The following is a 23,178-nucleotide window of genomic DNA, read 5'->3' on the forward strand; positions in this document are numbered from 1 at the left end:
GATTGCGTTAACACTAGCATCAGTCTATCTCCCACCAAGTCATACCTTCTTTTACCAAGATCTGGAAAACCTGCTAATGCAATTACCACCCCCCGTCTGTCTGTTGGGTGATTTCAATAGCCACCATCCCTTATGGGGATCAACAAAATTAGATACACATGGCCGCCTAATTGAAACTTTTCTAGACAAGCAAAACCTTACTGTTCTTAATACTGGTGCACCCACTCACATACAATTACCAACTGGACAAACTTCTGCAATTGATCTATCAATATGTTCCCTGATTCTGTTTCCAATCATAGAATGGTCTGTTTTAGATGACCCCTTAAGCAGTGATCATTTTGCGATTATTTGTGATCTGCTCACTGCACAGCCACCATCAGTCAAACCCTGCAGGAAATGGAAGTTCTCTCAAGCCAACTGGGTCAAATTTCAATCAGTTGTCACCCTGGATGAGCAATATATACGAACACAGTCGATAGATGAAGCCACAGATTATATCACTTCACACCTACTATCTGCAGCTAAATGTTCAATTCCATTGTCGAATCCCCAATCCCGACAGCACCTTAACTATTGGTGGAATCAAGAATGCACAGTAACTAAGAAGTTAAAAAATAAAGCGTGGAATTTATTTCGTAGATCCCCAACCACAGCTAATCTTATCAATTACAAGAAACTAAGAGCAAAAACACGTCGCATTCAAAGAGAAGCCAAGAAAAATTCTTGGATTCGGTTTGCTTCTACCATAAACAGAAACACTAACTCCAGGTTAATATGGAAGAAAATCAGGCAGATTTCCGGAAAATTTCCAACCACCCCTTCACCAATTCTTTCATGGAATGGGCAAGAACTATCTGCTCCTGAAGACATTGCAAATGAAATGCCTTGGCCAAACCCTTTGCCGAAGTTTCTGCGACATCAAATTATTCTCTGGTTTTTCAGAAAATAAAGACCAAGACTGAAGAACGAGCCATCAACTTTCGAACATCAGTTTTCTTTCCATATAACCAGCCTCTTCAATATCATGAACTTCTACATGTCATTAAAACAACACGCAACAGTGCCGCTGGACCAGATGGAATATCTTACATTATGTTACAAAACCTTGGTGACAGAAATTTACAAATACTGCTGGTCTACTATAACCGGATATTCATGGAAAACATTTATCCCAGCTCTTGGCATCATGCCACAGTTCTTGCCTTTTTGAAACCCGGTAAAGATCCTACCAGTCCTAATAGTTATAGACCTATTTCTCTATCCAGTTGCCTCGGTAAATTACTTGAAAAAATGATCCATAATCGCCTTGTTTGGATCATCGAAACGCAACTAACTAATTAGCAATAATCAGCATGGCTTTCGAAAGAACAGGTCCTCCTTAGATCTCATGATCAAAGCAGAGTTTGCAATTTGTAATGCCTTTGTAAAAAAATGAACATCTTGTTATGGTTTCCATAGACATAGAAAAGGCATTTGATACTACCTGGCGTCGTGGCATCCTCAGTGACCTCCATGCTCTAGGTCTACTAGGCAACCTGCCTATATTCATCAGGAACTTTCTCAGGACTCGTTCGTTCCAAGTTCGATACCGCAACTCGCTTTCTATGTCATTTTTACAGGAAGAAGGAGTGCCACAAGGATCTGTACTGAGTGCAACCCTTTTTGCCCTAAGAATCGATTCCATCACAAAAGAACTTCCAAATACTGTTGAGACCTACCTTTATGCCGATGATCTCTCTATTTCTTGCCATTCTCAGAATATGAGATCCATTGAACGACAGCTGCAGATATCTTTGAATAAAGTCCAAAGGTGGGCAGAGTTAAATGGCTATCGTCTATCACAGCAGAAAACTGTTGCAATACACTTTTGCAATCAACGGAAAATGCATACAGATCCCGAACTTCAGATGTAAAACTTTACCGTTCCAGTTACTAACAACATCAGATTCTTAGGATTAATATACGCAATCAAAATGGCTTTAAAACTCCTTAACGATGTTCCAAACACCCAAGTAATAATATATACAGACTCTTTAAGTGCGGTGAATGCCCTACAGAATAAATCACAACATTTGCATCCATTCCTCTCACAAATCAGGTCACAGTTATGCCAACTCAACAAAAATAATCGGACTGTCACATTTTGCTGGATACCGAGCCACGTTGGAATTCCAGGAAATGAGCGTGCAGACGAAGCAGCAAAACACCCCACTTGCTTCGATTCTATCCCTGTTCCTTTTTCTGATTATAAACCAGTCATACGGCGGATATGTACTGAGATGTGGTCTGTAATGTGGCATAATCAAACAGGTAACAAACTTCTTGAAATAAAGCACAATCCACAGCTGTGGAGATCCAGTTCCCGATCAAACAGGCAGGAAGAGGTCGTGCTGGCAAGAGCACGAATTGGCCATACACATCTTACACACCTATTTCTACTGTTAGGAGAAGATCCTCCACTTTGCCCGCACTGTAGTTCCATACTTACTGTAAAGCATATTATCATTGAGTGTACACATTATCATTCAGCTAGAATCGCATGTTTCAGATCTTTAATTAGCTCACAAAAACCTCTGCAACTAAGCCACATACTTGGAAATGATGCCACTTTATCAGAACTGTTCACTTTTCTAAAAATGATCAACGCATACAATCACTTCTAGAATAGTCTCCTTTCCTATATTGACAAACACTCCAAAGTAACAGGCGCAATATGGTCATAGCAGCCCTTGCACCAATAAATCCCACTCCAACAACAAACGTAGGATTAATCCTTGACAGGAAACTAAATTTCCTTGAGCACATTAAATCTGTCCGTATATCCTGCCTCAAAAAGCTGAACATACTAAGAGCTTTATCTGCCTTGTCTTGGGGAGCAGACCGTACATCTCTGTTGCTTTTATATAGAGCATTGATCAGATCCCGATTGGATTATGGTGCTCCACTTTATGATTCCGCCCGTAAGAGTACACTACGATGGCTGGATCCTATACAGCATTGCGGATTGCACTTGGTGCTTTCAGGACATCTCCTACTCATAGTTTGTATATTGAAGCGCATGAGCCCCCTCTTTGTCTCCGCAGGAAAACACTACTTCTTATGTATGCAGCCCGAATACAAAGTTGCTGTCAGCATCCTATTGGGCCATATCTCTTTAATCCACCACTGCAAAACCTTTATAGAAATAAATCCAGTAAAATAAGACCGGCAGGCTTACGCCTTATTGAATTAACAGAGTTGGAACATTCAAATTTTCAACAGGAAACATGTAATGAATTACTCCCAACCGCCATGGATTCCTCCTCCTCAGTTATATTTGGATACTTATCTTGACAAGTGGGGGGAAAGAATCGTCTGCCAACACTCAGTGTGAAACAACTCCATGCAAGTCATATTCAGAAATACGCTGATTTTTTGCCGCCCATATATACTGATGCCTCCAAATCACATTCAGCCGTTGGAGCAGCGGCAGTATTTCCCTCTACTATCATCTCGGCTGCCCTTCCACCTGAGTATAGCAGCTTCTCCGCAGAACTTCATGCAATAAAATTAGCTTTAGACAACCTGAATCTCTACCCATCTATAAAATATGTTCTATACACAGACTCTCTCAGCTCAATAACCACAATGCAAAACTCTTTCTACAAGGCTCATCCTGTGTTAAATCAAATCGGAAGACTCCTATTACAAATTGAAGAACGTCATCAATCAGTAACCTTTTGCTGGATCCCAGCACATTCAGGGATAAAGGGTAACGAACTTGCTGATGAAAATGCTAAAAATCCGTCAACCTTTGATTTAACCTCCATTCCGGTTCCAGCCTCTGACTACTGTCACACCATACAAACAGCATGTTTCGCGAAGTGGAAAGAGCTATGTCACAAACAAAAGAATAATAAACTCTACCAGTTGAAACAGAATCCAAAACATTGGCACTCTAGCACAAAAACAGTGCGAAGAGAAGAAGTGGTTCTTGCACGGGCACATATTGGACACACATATCTGAACCACCTCCATCTGCTCAGAGGCGAAGATCCTCCTCAATGTCCATACTGTTCAGAAAATTTAACAGTCAAACATATTCTGATTGACTGCCCTCACTATCAACAGGACAGAACATCCGTCCTGAGTTCCCTGAGAAATCTACGAGAACCAATGACATTACAACATATTATTGGAGATGATGCAAACATCAACGAGTTTTTCTCTTATCTGAAAATAATTGGATTTTATGATAAATTTTAAATATCTCTGTAAACGCAACCAAGTTGTTACGCCTAAATTATGTTTTTAGCTTTTTCATGTGAATAGGCGCATTATAGCCACAGCAGCTTATGCGCCGATAAACACCCATAACACACACACACACACACACACCACTTCTACAAAAACAGTATCCATAACCTCATCCACCGATGGGAAAAATGTATAAATCTGCACGGTGGTGGCTATGTAGAGAAGGACTAAAACCTGTGCCAAGAATCAACAGGCTGGCACCTCTACAGCTAGGTCAGGGCAATTCTTTATTGAACCACCCTCATATGTCACTTTGCATAACCCCCATTTAAGATTTTCCTTGATTTATGCTACAAAAATTTGTTTCCCAGACAAATATTAAATAAGGGTCTTGGCATATTTTGACAAAATTATATATATATGCTCTCTTAAAAGTGGTTTAAAGGAAGTGCTTCTTCTGTTACAGAATCCCAATTAAAAACGGACTACTTGTATTAATAGTAAATCCATTACTGTCAAGATACTATTAAACAAATGTTTTAAACATTCCCTGTTTAAAACTTTTGTGTTAATAGTATCCTTTGCCATTCTAATTTATTTTCCAGGCAGTCATTATGCAACTGAATCTTAAAAATAAGATAACCACTCAAAAAGTTGCTTTTGTTTTTTCTCATAGTGCAACAACTCTGGACCAGAAAGATAATTTGGGTGATACAACATGCACTGAATCAGAATCGGTAATTAGCTCAAGAAGAGGTAATTTTTACATTATTACTTTTGAAAATAGACTTTCTTTAATACTAATTTTACAATCTTTTATCACTGGTATTATTAGTCTAAGCATAATTTTGAGATGTACAACTAATATAATGGTGTAAAATTATAGAAAAATAAAAAAAAAAGGTTGATTTTATTCTTATCTAAATGTACAATTTTGAAATCCACTGTACTTTACCATTGTTTGAGTGTTAGTCCACAATCTTTCCCTTGACGTTTGCATAGACAAAAATGTATCATTCGAAAGGTCTTGTTGAGGAATTTAGTTTGTGATATTAAGTAGAATTAAATTAATTAATTTTTAATTACAAAATTATGTACTACAATATCTGAAAAAGATATATACACATTTTCATCATAAATATTTAAACATGTATTCTTAGTTGAACAAATTTTTTTCACATTTGATCATTAAGTTTTTCTGATAAAAGATGGCAATAGTTATTAAAACAAAAACAAAATGATACTTACAGTGCAAAGTGTAAATAACGTGGTGGCTGGACATTTGATGTTCCAATATCACAAATCAGTTTTACTTACAGTGGTATTTGAAATAGGAGAACATGTGTGAAATTCAGAAACAGCAAATATAAGAATTTTCCACGAAAATCACCATCATGTAGATTAATTTCAAGAATTCACACTTCTACAGTACTGTACAAGATTTGTGCAAGCAAAGGTTTGGGAGATTCCATCATGAGCAAATGGGAAAATTCTTATATGGCATTACAGTGACTTCCAAATACGTGAAGAAAACTGTTGAAAAATCAACCTTAAAATTAAATAACAGAATAATTCCTCTGTTACAGAATCGCAATTAAAAACGGACTTATTTGTATTAATAGTAAAGCCATTACTGTCAAGATACTATTACCTTTAACAATGCATAAACTTCAAAGAGGTCTCGGATAAAATAATAAATTACATTAATTGTAACAACCAGTGACTAGTTTCAAATAGTTTGGTCATTCTATAACAATAAAATTTTCTTTTAGAAAATTAGTTCCCAAACAATCTTGGAAAAGATTCTTGGAAAAGTCATAGAGAAGGCAACTAACACAAAATTCACATGGTACCTAAAACAAAACAACATCCTGCAACCTTCATATAGTGTGGCTTTAGAAAAAATTGCCCAATGCTAGATCTTGTAAATTTACAAAGTAGTATCACAAAATTTGTTTATTAGAAAGGAACAAAGTGTTGAAAGTGTTGTTTGTAATTAAGGCAGTCTCCAGGGTTTCCTCTATATGCTACTGTAGCATCTGTAAGGCAGAAGCCAATGCTAGCAAATGTGTGTTTAGCTTTGAAATGTTTGGATATGCATTGTTGTATTGTATGTTGAGTGCAGGCACCTGGTGACTTCGCAGCCAAGGAGTAGAGGACGTCTGGTCCCCTGCCCTTTGAATTCCATCCTTAGCCACATGGAGGCACACCAGGGACTACTATCTGGAAAATTACACTAACTGAGGAACAAAGTAGAAGTAGAGGATTTGGTGAAAGAGGAAAGAGATATAAGTAGGGGAAGAAGAAAGAGACATCCCCAGAAACTAAGTGAGAAGTACAATACAGCAAAAAGAATATAGAATAGAAGATTACTAGTGGAAACAAACATACACAGTCAGTTCTGCTATAATGCAATACATGTGTTCCTAAAAATCTGTTCATTATGGTATTTCGCACATTAAAAACAACAGGGCTTATGGGAAAAATGGGAATGTAGGCAGAGCACTCAAAAAAAATTTTCAGTGCGCTAAGTAAAACACTAAAAAAAGTTAGAAACCAAATAAAATTGCTAACACAGGTTTAAACATCTTAATTATTCTAATACATAAATAACAGTAAATATAGCACTGTAATATATACATTGTGAAATTTAAAACAGTAAAAAAGATAAGCAATCAATGATGAAGAACACGGCACACACAAATTGCACAAGTGAGATATGTAGTAACAGTTTCGCTCATTAAAAATAGGAAGCTTAAAAAATAAGAATGAAGGGAAGATTCTGAAAATTTATTTATGATTTTTATATGATTGAAGATTTCATGGAAGGGAAAACACATTTCACCATAATAACTTAAAAATCCACACAGAATTCCAGCTATCGGTATTATTGCAAATGCAATAAGATCAAGTTAATACCCATTTATAATTAGATTACACTAACAGAAAAGCCCAATAAACCAGGAATGCAAATTGTTTTTATTGTTTTATGGTAGTGACCTCCAGAAATGTGCTCCTCCATTCACTATCCTGCGTTATGAAATTTCTGTTCGAACTAAAAAATGTGAGCTCCTGAAAACATATTCGGCCTACAATATCACCTGTTGTCTTGTGCATACAACAAATGATAACAGTGTCTCCAACCAATACAACTACAGTAAAGGGGGAATATAGCTCTCACACACAATTAACATGTTTAAGCTCAAATCAATAATATAGCAATGGCTTAATTTTAAGCTTCTTTAACTTGTATTGCTGTGCAGGTTGCTATGTTCAGCTTTGTGCTAAGTTTTGCGTTCACCTGGTGTTACTCTAACAGATGAAATCGCACATGAGCCAATGCAAAAATTGTGTTATACTCGCATTGTTCCCTAATACATCAGTCGCGTGGCCCCGGGTGCTAAGCGTTCCATGGCCAAGCGAACTATCTAAAGAGCTTTTGCCAAATGGGAAAATTCCATTTTCTTCATTTCATTTTATATTTCAGTAGCTCTTTCATTCTACAAGTAGTAGGCAAAGGCCCAGAAAGGAAGGACACCTTTCTGTTTCTTTTTCCTTTATTACTAACACAACTAACAGCCGCTCGGTCACCTCGTGGCACTGCTCCTGCCTCCCCGTCGCAGGGCCGGTAACTGGAAGGTAAAGAAAAACCCCCAGGGCCAAAAGGAGCCAACATGGATAAAAATACTTATCCACCATTAGAGCCTTCGAGCTCAAGAGCAGAAAATTACAATGACCATGACACAAATCACGATTTAGGAAATAATACCAAAAGACTGAAAACTCATAGGATGGAGCAACCCTGCCCATCGTTTCTAATTTTCCACTCCCTCTCTAGTCAACCTATGAGTAAACTGTCTCCCTTTGTGATTCAAAAACATCTGGAAGGTATTGCAGGATCTCCTAAGACTGTTAAGAGACTGCAATCAGGAGACCTATTAATGGAAACTATTAACCACAGACATTTGGAGAAACTTTTACAACTTAGTAATTTTGCTGGTATTCCAGTAAAAATATCTCCTCACGCAACACTAAATTCATCTAATGGTGTGATATCCAATTGGGATCTTCTAAACGTCAGCGAGGAAGAAATAACCCAAGAGCTGCAGGGACAAAATGTCATTGAAGCAAAACGCATAATGACTAAAAAAGACAATCAACTTACACCTACCACAAACATTATTCTCACCTTCAATACCCCTAACTTACCCAGCTCTGTAAAAGCAGGTTATTTACTATGCCGCATTCGCCCATATATTCCCAATCCTTTACGATGTTAGAAATGCCAAAAGTATGGCCATTCTCAAACTGTATGCAGAGGAGTTCCAGTTTGCCTCAATTGTGGGTCCTCAGAACACAGTGACTGTTCAGCTACAAAAATGACGTGCGCTTACTGCAAAGGTGACTACCCTGCATATTTAAAAACTTGTGAAAAATGGAAAACAGAGAAAAAAAATTGTAAAATACAAGGTCGAGAATAATGTCAGCTACCAAGAAGCAAGAAAACAAGTTACACCTACTATAAACAAAAATTTAACCTATGCCAATGCAGTAAAAAAATATCAAACAGTCTCCACTCAAACAGATGTCACTGTTTCCACTAATAAATCAATTTCTGATTGGGCTAGAACTGTCCTCTCTGAGAAACAACCAAGTGTACATAAACAACAACCCAAAGTCTCAGACCAGGCAAATAGTACTCCTCTGACAATACCAGCGGCATCTCCTCCTCCAATGAGTACTACTACATCCTGATATTACAAACTCAAATGCAATGAAAAATGCCCAGGACACAACCATGGATACAGATGGCACATCTATACAGGAAGATCCAATTTTAGAAATTCACGCCGAAGAAGAAGAAATGGACACTGGTCGGCCAGAAAAGGCCGACCAGTGCCTTTTCTGGCCGAAAAGGCCGATAAATCAAAATTAGAACGTCATAAGCCAGTCACCTTCAAAAAGCAGTCAGATACAGCTCCATCAGTTAAACACAAATAATACCTTGTATTTTGCAATGGAACTGCAGAGGTGTTCGTTCCAACACAGATGATATCCATAATCTGATTAATCGGTATTTCACAAATTTCTCCTTCGATAAAGAACTATTGCCTTTATCGAAGAGATCGTAATACAGCAAATGCTGCCCGTGGTGGTGTTGCAATTCTGATAGATTCAATGATCCCTACTAAGCATATCCCACTTCAAACTGAAATAGAAGCTGTTGCTGTTTGTATAACGCTCCATATTTTATTAACACTTGTATCAATCAACTTGCAGCCAAACGGAGGATGTGGAAAGGTCAGGGAATGACCACCCCATATTCCCGGAGCAATATGGCCTTAGTTGCTAATGCTCCTAAAAACCAAATAACAACAACAACAACATTGCAGCCAAACCATACATACTGTTTAAAAGAACTTGAAGACCTCATCATACAGATACCTCCACCTTTCTATATCCCCTCGACGTGGGCACCTGTACGTGGTGAGGGGACCTCCCAGTGATGCTGCTGGGTTTCCAGATTAGCATCACTGGGATCTAACGCCCATACCTTGGTTCCAGGGTTACATCTTTGGAATCCGGCGTGTGCAGCCGTGCGCCGCGACCCGTGGAAGCGGAAAGGGGGATCCTGGTGGTTGAGGGGCCCAGCCTTAATACACCACTTTGGCCCCTGCTTCGACGAGACGGGTGGTCCCGGACCGGCTCGACTGGGATCAATCGGCGGGTGGTTTTATACTGCTAGGGTCAACTGCGTTCCAATAAGTCTCCCTCCCTTTGGTCCTGGGACGGGATAAAGACTTATTGGTAACGTGGGTATGGTGCTCTAAGCGAACTCGGCGTCCCATTCGTGTACGCAGTACCTGCTAGTTCACGAGTGGGCGTCCCCTCGTAGGGCTCCGTGGTGGGTGAGGTACTTAGGCATCAGACATTTTCTCTTTACTCATATGAGTAATTAGACTAAGGCGCATTTAGGGCTAGAGCCTCAAGCTGCGAACAAATTTAGACTATGTATATAAAGTGCTTAGCATCATAATACACAGCCATTTCTGAATAAACAGAAAATTTTTAAGGTGGCATCGTTTTAGGTTATATCTCATATTGTGAATACCTTCACAACGAGTTGCCATGATATTGCACTACTTCGAATAAGTAACGCTTCACCTAAGGAGAAGACTAGTGTTACTTATTCTCAGATAGGTACCACCACCCAGACAGCACTGTTTCAGGGCTATTTGGCCCTTCGTCAGTGAGTGGGTAGGTACCCAAGTGATGCAATGATGGCAAAAACAGTTATGAAGTATAACTCCACAATATGAGAGATGCCTGATGGTGTATGATGTATTTAGACTAAGGCGCATTTAGGGCTAGAGCCTCAAGCTGCGAACAAATTTAGACTATGTATATAAAGTGCTTAGCATCATAATACACAGCCATTTCTGAATAAACAGAAAATTTTTAAGGTGGCATCGTTTTAGGTTATATCTCATATTGTGAATACCTTCACAACGAGTTGCCATGATATTGCACTACTTCGAATAAGTAACGCTTCACCTAAGGAGAAGACTAGTGTTACTTATTCTCAGATAGGTACCACCACCCAGACAGCACTGTTTCAGGGCTATTTGGCCCTTATTCGAAGTAGTGCAATATCATGGCAACTCGTTGTGAAGGTATTCACAATATGAGATATAACCCAAAACGATGCCACCTTAAAAATTTTCTGTTTATTCAGAAATGGCTGTGTATTATGATGCTAAGCACTTTATATACATAGTCTAAATTTGTTCGCAGCTTGAGGCTCTAGCCCTAAATGCGCCTTAGTCTAAATACATCATACACCATCAGGCATCTCTCATATTGTGGAGTTATACTTCATAACTGTTTTTGCCATCATTGCATCACTTGGGTACCTACCCACTCACTGACGAAGGGCCAAATAGCCCTGAAACAGTGCTGTCTGGGTGGTGGTACCTATCTGAGAATAAGTAACACTAGTCTTCTCCTTAGGTGAAGCGTTACTTATTCGAAGTAGTGCAATATCATGGCAACTCGTGAAGGTATTCACAATATGAGATATAACCTAAAACGATGCCACCTTAAAAATTTTCTGTTTATTCAGAAATGGCTGTGTATTATGATGCTAAGCACTTTATATACATAGTCATATGAGTAATTTAAATTCTTCTTCTGGGGCCCCAACAAGGCCCCTACCTAATCGATAGTCAGATGAGAGTGAAAGCAATTCAGCTAAAAGAGCCAGAACTGAGGAGAAAACAACATCTGTGACACCTCTTTTCCTCATTCTCCATTCTACCGGAGAGCAGTCACTTGGGAAAATGTCACCTTTCTTTATCCAGAAAGGATTAGAAGGGATGGCAGGTTCACCCAAATCCGTTAAACGGCTGCGTTCTGGAGATATTCTAATTGAAGCATCAAATATAAATCAAGCTGAAAAATTTTTGAAAGCCATATTTATAGGGGGAATACCCATCACCGTAACCCCTCACAAAACTTTGAACTCTTCAAGAGGTGTGATATCAGAGTGGGATCTTCTTCACGTTTCTGAAGAAGAGATCTGCTCTGAATTAAAAGAACAAGGAGTAACAGCTGTAAAGCGGATATCCATGCGTAAGGATGGGAATCTCGTCCCTACCTGAGTTATCATCCTAACATTCAACACCCCACGGCCTCCAAGCTCCTCCATCAAGGCAGGTTACTTAAACTGCCCAGTGAGGATTTACGTTCCCAACCCACTGAGGTGTTTTAAATGTCAAAAGTACGGCCACTCACAAACATCCTGTCGTGGTAACCCTGCCTGTGCTCGATGTGGTGTTAAAGACCACGAGAGCAAGGAATGTCTAGCTCCTAAGCCTAATTGTATTAACTGCCAAGGAGAGCACCCTGCATACTCTCGAGCATGCCAGCGGTGGAAGGACGAAAAGGAGATACAAAAATTAAAAACGGAGCTAAACATCTCCTACCCAGAGGCTAGAAAACGCATACAACCAATAAATAGCAGGAAACCTTCAAATGCCCAGAAGGTTTCTGCTAAGTGCACTATCGGTACACAAACTGAGATGACTATACCACCAAAAGAGTCATTCACCCCGATTGCACGCTATTTATTGAGTTCACAAAAGCCCACCAAAAAAACACAATCAGCTGCCACTCCTATATCCGTACCTCCTAGTGCTCCACCACTACCAAAACAAAATGGTAAAGAAAAGCTAAAAAGTTCGGAAGAGCCACCCGTAACACCAGAAAAAATGGATGTAGAGAATAAGGAGGTACCGGATGAATCAGTCTTGGAACTCTTTGCGGAGGAAGAAATGGACACGGGACAGCGTCCATTCTTTCTGAAAAAAGATAAATCCAAGACTGACAAAAGTAAGCCCTCAAAACCTCGGAAGCCGCCTGATGGACCCACCAAGCCAAAATAATGGCTAAATTCCTACAATGGAATTGTCGTGGATTCCGGCGAAATACCGATGACATCAAGGCTCTCCTGCAAAAGCACGAGCCAGTTTGCTTTTGCTTGCAGGAGACGTATCTAAAAGCAATTGAGGATCCCACCATGTATAACATCACAATCTTTCGTAAGGATAGAATTGCGGATGGTCCTGCTCATGGAGGAGTGGCTATCCTTGTGAGTAATCAGACCCCAGTTCGGCCCTTGTTAATTACAACCAGCATAGAAGCCGTTGCAATTCGCCTTACAGTGGGATTTTTATTAACGGTCTGCTCTATTTATTTGCCACCTGGGACTGACATCTCCCAGGAAGACCTTGATGATCTAGTAACGCAGTTGCCTCCCCCTTTCTTACTTCTTGGGGATTTAAATGGACATAACACCCTGTGGGGTAGTGCTAACATCAATGGAAGGGGACGGGTTATAGAGTGTATGCTCAATGACAATGACCTTTCCCTTCTCAATACTGGAACAAACACCTTCTTCCATATGCCTACCCGTACTTTCTCTGCCATTGATCTCTCTGTCTGCTCCCCTTCTCTACTCCCTTCACTCACTTGGGAAGTGGAGGAGAATCCATACGGAAGTGATCACTTCCGTATGGATTCTCCTCATTAGTGAATGAGGAGAATCCATACATTAGTGAATGCCAATACCATCGGTTCATTTTCTATTCCGATTCTCTCAGCGTGTTACAGGCTTTAATGACCGTGAGATATAATCCTCATCCAGTTCTGTCTAGCATTCAGCAGAAGATTCGCGTTCTCCATGAACGTGAATATGATATCCACTTCTGCTGGATTCCCAGCCACATTGGGATTAGGGGAAACACTTTCTAAAGATTATAACCACAAAATCTTTACTTAAGGTACTCTTTACTGACGAGAGCCCCTCGACGTGTGCACCTGTACGTGGTGAGGGGACCTCCCAGTGACGCTCTTGGACTTCCAGACTAGCATCAAAAGGGATCTAACGCCCATACCTTGATTCCAGGGAATTACATCTTTGGAATCCGGTGTGTGCAGCCGTGCACCGCGACCCGTGGATTTCAGAAAGGGGGATCCTGGTGGTTGAGGGGCCCAGCCTTAATACACCACTTTGGCCCCTGCTTCGACGAGACGGGTGGTCCCGGAGTATTCCAGTAGCGGCGGACACAAAATTCTTGGGACTCGTATTTGACAAAAAATTGACCTTTCTGGATCACATCCGTCAACTCCGTACAAAGTGCACAAGAGGGCTGAACATTCTGCGCTCTCTTTCCTTAACATCTTGGGGTGCGGATCGATGCACCCTAATACGCATCTACCGTGCACTTGTACGATCCAGACTAGATTACGGGTCCCTGGTATACAATTCGGCCAGAGACAGTGTACTTCGTTGGCTCGATCCTGTACATCATCTGGCTCTCCGTACCACTATTGGAGCATATCGCACATCTCCTGTCCAGAGCTTATACGTCGAAGCAAACGAACCGCCGTTATTGCTTCGACGTAAGCAGTTGTCTCTAAACTACGCTCTAAAACTGAAATCCCTGCCAGACCACCCTACATGGCTAACCATTTTTGCGCCACGATGGGAAAATTTGTACAACACCCGTAAGACTGCCAATCGTCCTTTTGGTATTCGTGTCCAAGAGCTACTCAAAGAACTTAATATAAAGGTAGACAAGGTTGCCCAAACACCAAAGCAACCCCTTCCACCCTGGCATGCTCATGTCCCGGCATGTGACTTGTCCCTTAGAAATTGGGGAAAGTCGGACACTCCATCGTCTGTCTACCTGCAGCTTTTTTCAGCACACCGAGCTGAACATTCTGACTTCGCGCCAGTCTACACAGACGGCTCGAAGTCGGAATCATATGTGGGATCTGCTGCTGTCTTTACAGACAGCACTACATCGGAGCATATTCCCTCTGAATGCAGCATATTTACTGCAGAGCTGCACTCTATAAAGTTAGCCTTGGATCACATTAGTGAATGCCAATACCATCGGTTCATTTTATATTCCGATTCTCTCGGCGTGTTACAGGCTTTAATGACCGTGAGATATAATCCTCATCCAGTTCTGTCTAGCATTCAGCAGAAGATTCGCGTTCTCCATGAACGTGAATATGATATCCGCTTCTGCTGGATTCCCAGCCACATTGGGATTAGGGGAAACACTTTCTAAAGATTATAACCACAAAATCTTTACTTAAGGTACTCTTTACTGATGAGAGCTCCTCGACGTGTGCACCTGTACGTGGTGAGGGGACCTCCCAGTGACGCTCTTGGACTTCCAGACTAGTGACAGACTAGCACGTTACATTCGCCGTCAGAGTCAAAAGGAATCATGGATCCGTTTTACATCATCTATTAACCAGGATACCAATTCTAAGCTAGTCTGGGATAAAATCCGGAAAATGAAGGGAAAATATACATCCCACCCTTCTTCAATCCTAGATTATAATGGATGCGCTATTGCAGATCCAATTGCAATAGCCAACGCTCTTGGGGAAACATTCTCTAACATCTCTGCAACATCTTCGTATTCCCCAGAGTTCCTGGTCCTGAAACATAAACTGGAAAAACAGGCACTTTATTTTAAGTCTAAGAACATCTATCCCTACAATGGGCCGTTCACAATTCAGGAACTGAAAAGAGCCCTCGCCCTTTCCAAAGCAAGTGCTGTTGGACCAGATGGCATCCATTATGAAATGGTTAAACATCTTTCACCAAAATCTATGGATTATCTGCTCCTTCTATATGACAGAATCTTTATTGAAAGGCAGTTTCCGGATTCCTGGCGCAAGGCAATCGTTCTTGCCTTTGCTAAGCCAGGAAAGAATCCAAAAGTCACTGCTAACTATCGTCCTATTGCTCTGACTAGCTGTCTGCAAAATCCTGGAGAGAATGGTAAATTTTCGTTTAATCTGGTATTTAGAATCAAATCACCTTCTCTCCAACATAACATCCAGTGCGGCTTCCGAAGGAACCGATCCACTTTGGACCATCTTATTACACCGGAAACATCCATCCGGGATGCTTTCTTAAAACGTGAACATTTAGTGTCTGTATTCTTTGACATGGAGAAAGCGTATGACACAACTTGGAGATTTCGCATCTTAAAAGATTTGCATAGCCTTGGTCTTAGAGGGCAACTCCCCATTTTTATTAAAAACTTTTTAGCCAATCGATCTTTCCAAGTTCGTGTGGGATTCTCACTCTCTCGTTCCTTCACCCAAGAGGAGGGAGTACCACAAGGATCAGTTTTAAGTGTCACGCTTTTTTGCCATCAAAGTAAATTCCATCACAGAACAACTTCTTCCAACTGTAAATAGTGCCCTCTACGTTGATGCCTTTAGCATGTTTTGTCAGTCATGCAACATGAGGGTTACTGAAAGACAACTGCAAAAAGCCATTGATCGCCTTAATTCCTGGGCACTTGCTAATGGCTTCAGCTTCTCGCCGGAGAAGACTGTTTGCGTACATTTTTGTCGTAAGCGTAATCTTCATCCTGAACCTGAATTAAGGCTCAGACAAAATGCTATTCCAGTAGCGGCGGACACAAAATTCTTGGGACTCGTATTTGATAAAAAGCTAACCTTTCTGGATCACATCCGTCAACTCCGCACAAAGTGCACAAGAGGGCTGAATAATCTGCGCTCTCTTTCCTCTACATCTTGGGGTGCGGATCGATGCACCCTACTACGCATCTACCGTGCACTTGTACGATCCAGACTACATTACGGGTCCCTGGTATACAATTCGGCAAGAGACAGTGTACTTCGATGGTTGGATCCTGTCCATGATCAGGCTCTCCGTATCGCTACTGGAGCATTTCGAACATCTCCTGTCCAGAGCTTATACAGTCGGTCCTCGTAAAACACGTGTTTACATTACACGAATTCGATCATACACGATTTATAAATAGGGGAACGATATCTTATATAACACGAACCGAATTCACTTATACACGATTCGCCTTTGTGTTTACAAGAAATAGCAGTCAAGCGCAGAATCACCCCAACCGAACGCAACACGATAGGAATGAAGAGAAGATTCTGAAAATGTATTTATGATTTTTATATCAGTGAAGGGGGAAACACATTTCACCATAATAATGTAAAAACCAACACAATTCCAGCTATCGATATAATCGCAAATGCAATTAGATGGAGTTTACTACCAGTTTATAACAGATTCCACTAGCAGAAACGAAACTGGAAATTGTTTTTATTGTTTTATGGTAGTAACCCCTAGAAATGTGCTTTAGTAAAATGTGAGGTGTTTATAGTGTATCTCGGCCTTTACGGTGTTGTTTATTCAGTTGCTACACACGCGCAACTTTGTTTATGTGTATCAAGCGTGCCTCCTCATTTTGTAATTGTGCTTTATTCCCTAAAAATTAGTAAAATACTTAAAAGGTGTGAAAAGGAAGTGTTCTGGCGAAGACACTGCAGATTCAGAGAGAAAAAAAAGCAGTATCGATAAACAGAGGCGGACTGGATCAAAAATTCTTACCCGGGAAAATTTATAGTGGCCTCATACTACGGTTTATGGCAAAAATCACACCGGCCTCTGGCCCACAGGGATTTCCCGGGTAAGGCTAATGGCCAGTCCGCCTCTGTCGATAGAGAAAAAAATATGAAATTGTGAAACGCTTTGAGCAAAATGAAAGACGATGTGATATTGCACATGCTACAGACCTAAATGAGGCAACGCCGAGAATTAGAAAGAATGCAGAGAAAATAAAAACAACTTTCATAGCAGGAACAACACAAAGTGTAATTAAAATCCATTAGATTAAGACACAAAGTATTGGAAGAGATGGAACGGCTGTCATCTGTTTGGATAGAAAATCAAACAAAAAACAAGTTTGCTTACGATAGAAGCAAAAGCATTAGCAATATTTTATTACGTAATAGTCGTAATAAAATACGTAAGCATTTTATTACGACTTACATATTATAATTTATACTTACGTATTATAAAATACGTAAGTATTTTATTACGACTATTTTATTTAATATAATAAATTTTTTACTATTTTATTAATAAATTTTTATTATTTAAATAAATAATAATAAATAAATATTTTTTATTATTTTTTATTACGTATTTTAATCGTTATAAAATACGTAAGTATTTTATAACGATTAAAATTATCCGATTATTTATTGTGTTTGGTAATGTTTTGGTTCCAAATGTGTGTTCAATCTTGGGTGGTCAGCACCTAACCCCACTTTTCCCATAGGGCCTGTTGTTTATATTGCACGAGCGTTTCTAGGAACACAACTATCGTGCTATACGAGGACAGACTGTACATCGAAGCATACGAACCACCGTTATCACTTCGACGTAAGCAGTTGTCTCTAAAGTATGCTTTAAAACTGAAATCCCCGCAGACCATCCCACGTGGCCATTCGTTTTTGAGCCACGATTGGAAAATTTGTACAACACCAGTAAGACTGCCAATCGTCCTTTTGGTATTTGTCTCCAAGAGCTACTCAAAGAACTTAATATCAAGGTAGACAAGGTTGCCCAAACACCGAAGCAACCCTTTCCACCCTGGCATGCTCATGTTCCAGCATGTGACTTGTCCCTTAGAAATTGGGGAAAGTCGGACACTCCATCACCTGTCTACCTGCAGCTTTATTCAGCACACCGAGCTGAACATCACAAACAAAACAATTGTGCTCCATTGAATTTTGAGAAATTCAGATTTTAACATGGCAACATCATCTTTTTCTGACAGATGGAAATTCAAATTATAGTCATCTATATTAGCAAGAAGTTGTCTTCTTCAATGATATATCAAGTATTGTAAGATAACAACATAATATATTGGGACTCGCCCATTTAAGACCTGCAGGGCAGCAGTAGAGACAGTCCTACATGCTCTGCAGGTAGCTAGAAGAAAAAAATCACTGTGATTGAATGAAGTATTTTTTAATGGTTACTTTACTAACTGTAACCCCAAGCATCTGCCCCATAACAGATGATTTTAAGCCCCAAACATTCTTACTAATTTTTAGTATTTTTCCCCATCATAGTTTTGGTTTTCTGTAAAATATATTTAATATGTTGAATAATAAAGGACAGCCTATCATCAATCATAACACCAAGATATTTATAATTTCTTTCCTGTTTAATACTCTGATTATTAAGTTTTATGACCAGAGGTCTGTTTATGCTTAGATTTCCTTTGAGGAGGACTTGTTTATTCTTTGTGACTAAGATAACAAGCTTGTGCACATTGCACCAAGCACTTAAATCTTCCAAAATATTGGATTTCTGTTCCAGCTCATGTCTGGAATTTCTTGAAATTAAAAGAGCCAGGTCATCTGCATGTGCAATTTTACAAACATCAGCGTGGTTGGAAGCCAGCCACCCAGCAAGAACCACGTTCCAACAAATTGGACCAAGTACTGATCCTTGATGGCAGCTGCGAGTAACCTGTCTCAAAACCAAGCAAGAACCAAAGAGACAACAAAGTTTCTACTATTGAAGTAATAAGTAATCAACCAGTAGAATGGAGCAGAAACCCTGGCCTCCCAACCTCTCCAGGACACTGCCACCATAAGATGTCAAAGGCTCCTTTGAAGTCCTTGAAGATGCCGAGGACATTACTGGAGTTAACACTTCTAACTCCAGTAATGCCAAGGACATTACTGGAGTTAGAAGTGTTAACTGTATTGAAAACTAAGTTAATTGCATCTGCAGCTGCCCTTGGCCCCGGGTGCCAAGCATTCCATGACCAAGTGATTTCTGTGCGTTCCAAAAAGCATTATATCCAAAGAGCCTTCGAACAAATTATATTTTGTTCCAACTACCGTTTTCTTTATTTAGTAATTACTGCAGAACTTTTGCACTACAAGAAGTAGGCAAAGGTCCAGGAAGGAAGGCCACCTATCTGTTTTTATTTCTAACAGTACTAACTAAATAACTCACCCACTTGGTCACCTAGTGGCACCGCTCCTGCCTCCCTGTGGCGGAGCCAGAAACCTGTTTGGTAAAGCAAACCCCCAGGGCAAAACATGGAATACGACAACTTTCCACCAATTAAGACTGCAAATCCGAATCATATGGATTTGAATCAACCCGATAGTGACTTGTCCAATCCAAAAAGACTGAGGACAGATGCTCCTCGAATTGAACACCCAAGTTTTCTGATTCTGCACTCACTAACAAACCAGCCCTTAGGCAATCTATCACCATTTCTAATTCAAAAATGTCTTGAGAACGTAGCTGGTTCCCCGAAAATGGTGAGACGACTAAAATCTGGTGACCTGCTTGTAGAGACCACCAGCTCTAAACACTCTGAGTCCCTACTCAGACTCAACTCATTCGGTGGAGTTCTAGTTAAGGTGTCCCCACATGCCACACTTAATACATCCAAAGGTGTAATTTCAGAATGGCACCTAATGAATGTCTCAGAGGAAGAAATTGTTCAGGAACTGCAGGATCAGAAAGTCACACAGGCCAAAAGAATTATGATTAAAAAAGATGGCAAGCTCGTTCTGACTCGGAGCATTATACTAACATTCAGCTCACCCAATCTACCTTCATCAGTGAAAGCAGAGTATTTGCATTGTCGCATTCGCCCATATATACCGAACCCAATAAGATGTTATAACTGTCAGAAATTTGGACACTTACAAACGGTCTGTCCAAATTGTGGATCGAAAGAGCATACCCAAGCTGAATGTAATGCCCAGTCTTCGCTTTGTCCTAATTGTAAAGGCAACCACCCAGCCTTCTCCAAAAATTGTGAACAGTGGAAATATAAGAGAAAAATCTGGAAATACAAAATAGAAAAGAAAGTCTTGTTCCCAGAAGCACGAAAGGAATTACAACTACAGATGCCCAGATGTACATATGCCAAAGCCTCTAAAAAATTTCATTCAGTATCATTCCAAACTGATACATCAATTCCACCAAACATCTCCATTTCTGAATGGGCTTGATCTTTGCTCTCTTCTGTACCCCACTCATCAAAGCAACATATTTCAAGCAGGGCTAACAACACGCCAGTCACCATACCACCAGCTGCCCATGCAGCTCCTGTAAGACCTGTTCAAACAGAGAAGCCAGATCCCATTAGCAAACAGCCAGTTGACTCCATCCTTATGGATACCAATGAAATACCCAGTCAAGATGAAACAGAAACCTTTCTGGAGATCCATCCAGAGGATGAAATAGATACAAGACCAAATTTCCCAAAAAGAGAGAAAATTAAAAGTGACCGCATCAAACCGACTTTTAAAAAACAGACAGACTCAGCTCCTTCATCTAAATGTAAACAATGAACAACGTAGGCCAATGGAATTGCAAAGGCTTTCATAGCAATATTGATGACATCCATGAAATAATTAAACATCATAATCCAGTTGGCATCTGTTTACAGGAGACATATTTAACTCCTAAGGTATCTCTCTCTCGATCAAAAATTATACTCTTTTCAGAGAAGATAGATTGGTTACAAACAAAGCTCACGGTGGGGTTGCTATTCTCATAGATTCATGAGTCCCTTGCAGATGTATTCCTATGCAAACTTCTATTGAAGCTGTTGCTATGCGAATAGCAATTGGAGTCACTATAACACTTGTTTCTAACTATCTGCCGCCCAGTCAGCCTTGCACTATTCATGAACTTGAAGATTTAATCTGCAGTTGCCAACCCCTTTCTTTCTGTTTACTGGGCAACTTCAATGGACACCATTCGTTGTGGGGCTCTCCAAATGCAGATGGACGAGGACAACTTGTTGAAATGCTCATTGACAGGCAGAATTTAACAATCCTAAATACTGGTTCACCAACTTACATCCATCTCCCAACAGGATCATTGTCCTCAATAGGTCTATCTGCTCTCCGATCCTCTTTCCTTGTATTGAGTGGACAGCTCTTGATGATCTACTCAACAGTGACCACTATCCATTAATCTATAAAATTCAAACTTCATACTCTGTAACTTCAGAAAACCGCATGAAATGGAAATTTTTCAAGGCTGATTGGACAAGGTACACTTATCACGTATTCTTTGATAATCAGATCATTGAATCTCATCCAACTGACATAGTAACCAACCATATAACTAAACAAATCCTAGCAGCTGCATCTATTGCCATCCCACAATCACAGTCAAGCTCCTGTAGATCCGTAAATTATTGGTGGAATGAGGATTGTAAGAGTGCCAAAAAAGAAAAAAACCGAGCCTGGAATACATTCCGCGAACATCCTACTACCATTAATCTTATAAATTATAAGAAACTCAGAGCCAAAGCTCGCCATATCAGGAAGAAAGCAAAAAGAGACTCCTGGGTCCAAGTTGCAAATTCAATTAACAAAAACACAAATTCTAGAATAATATGGAGGAAAATAAAACAATTAAATGGTAAATTTCCTCCTCTGTCCTCCCCAAATTTCAACTACTGGAATGGACAGGAGCTGTGTACTCCTGCAGAGATTGCAAATGCTTTAGGGTCTGTATTCTCACAGTTGTCTGCATCAACCGCATATGACCGGTCATTTCAGAAGATTAAAGTTTCAGCTGAAAAATCTCGATTAAACTTCAAAACCAAATCTTGTCTATCATACAATTGGCCACTTACTATGCTTGAACTTCAAGAAGCTATATATACCTCTAAGAACAGTGCTGCTGGTCCGGACGGAGTGTATTATATAATGCTAAAACAAATAGATAACAAATCATTATCTTTGCTGCTAACTTTATACAATCGTATCTTCTCTGAACATCCATTCCCCACATGCTGGCATCACTCCTATGTACTGGCAATTCCCAAACCAGGGAAAGATCACTCTATCCCTCACAACTATAGACCGATTTCTCTTACCAGCTGCTTGAGTAAAACCCTGGAAAAAATGATACACCACCGACTGACCTGGTATCTTGACTCCAAACATCTACTCTATGATAATCAATTTGGTTTCAGAAAAAATCGATCATCCCTGGATCTCATGCTCAAAGCTGAAACGAGCATCAGGAATGCTTTTATCCGAAACGAGCATCTCATTATGGTATGCCTTGGCATAGAGAAGGCCTTTGACACCACTTGGCATTTTGGCATCCTGAAAGATCTCCATTCCCTTGACCTGAAAGGCCACTTACCATATTTCATACAAAACTTCCTTCGGCATAGAACTTTTCAAGTCCGCTATCGTCAAGTCCTCTCACAAATCTATATACAAAAGGAAGGAGTCCCACAAGGCTCAGTTCTCAGTTCCTACCTTATTTGCAATAAGAATAAATAATATAACCAAATGTATACCCAAACCTGTAAATTCATATCTCTATGCCGATGACCTGACTGTTTCCTGCAGTTCACAGAATATGAACTTCGTCGAAAGGCAACTACAAATCTCACTTAACAGTATTGAGCTATGGATGACGCAGAATGGGTACTGACTATCACATCAGAAATCCAGTGTCATTCATTTTTGTAACAAACGAAAGATGCATCCTGACCC

General features: G+C 40.1%; 1 protein-coding gene across 3 annotated transcripts in view; it reads left to right on the forward strand.

Moving 5' to 3' along the window:
• dsh (Segment polarity protein dishevelled) overlaps nucleotides 1–23,178 on the forward strand; it is a 512,259-nt gene that overhangs the window by 158,204 nt on the left and 330,877 nt on the right. For all 3 annotated transcript variants that reach the window (XM_090373973.1, XM_090373975.1, XM_090373972.1), the window contains exon 4: nucleotides 4,916–4,995. In XM_090373973.1, the coding sequence (XP_090230099.1) occupies nucleotides 4,916–4,995 (80 nt within the window). The remainder of the gene's footprint in view (nucleotides 1–4,915; nucleotides 4,996–23,178) is intronic.

The sequence above is a fragment of the Mastigoproctus giganteus genome, chromosome 5, assembly GCF_048544385.1.
Source record: "Mastigoproctus giganteus isolate SK-2022 chromosome 5, ASM4854438v1, whole genome shotgun sequence".
Taxonomy (NCBI): domain Eukaryota; kingdom Metazoa; phylum Arthropoda; class Arachnida; order Uropygi; family Thelyphonidae; genus Mastigoproctus; species Mastigoproctus giganteus.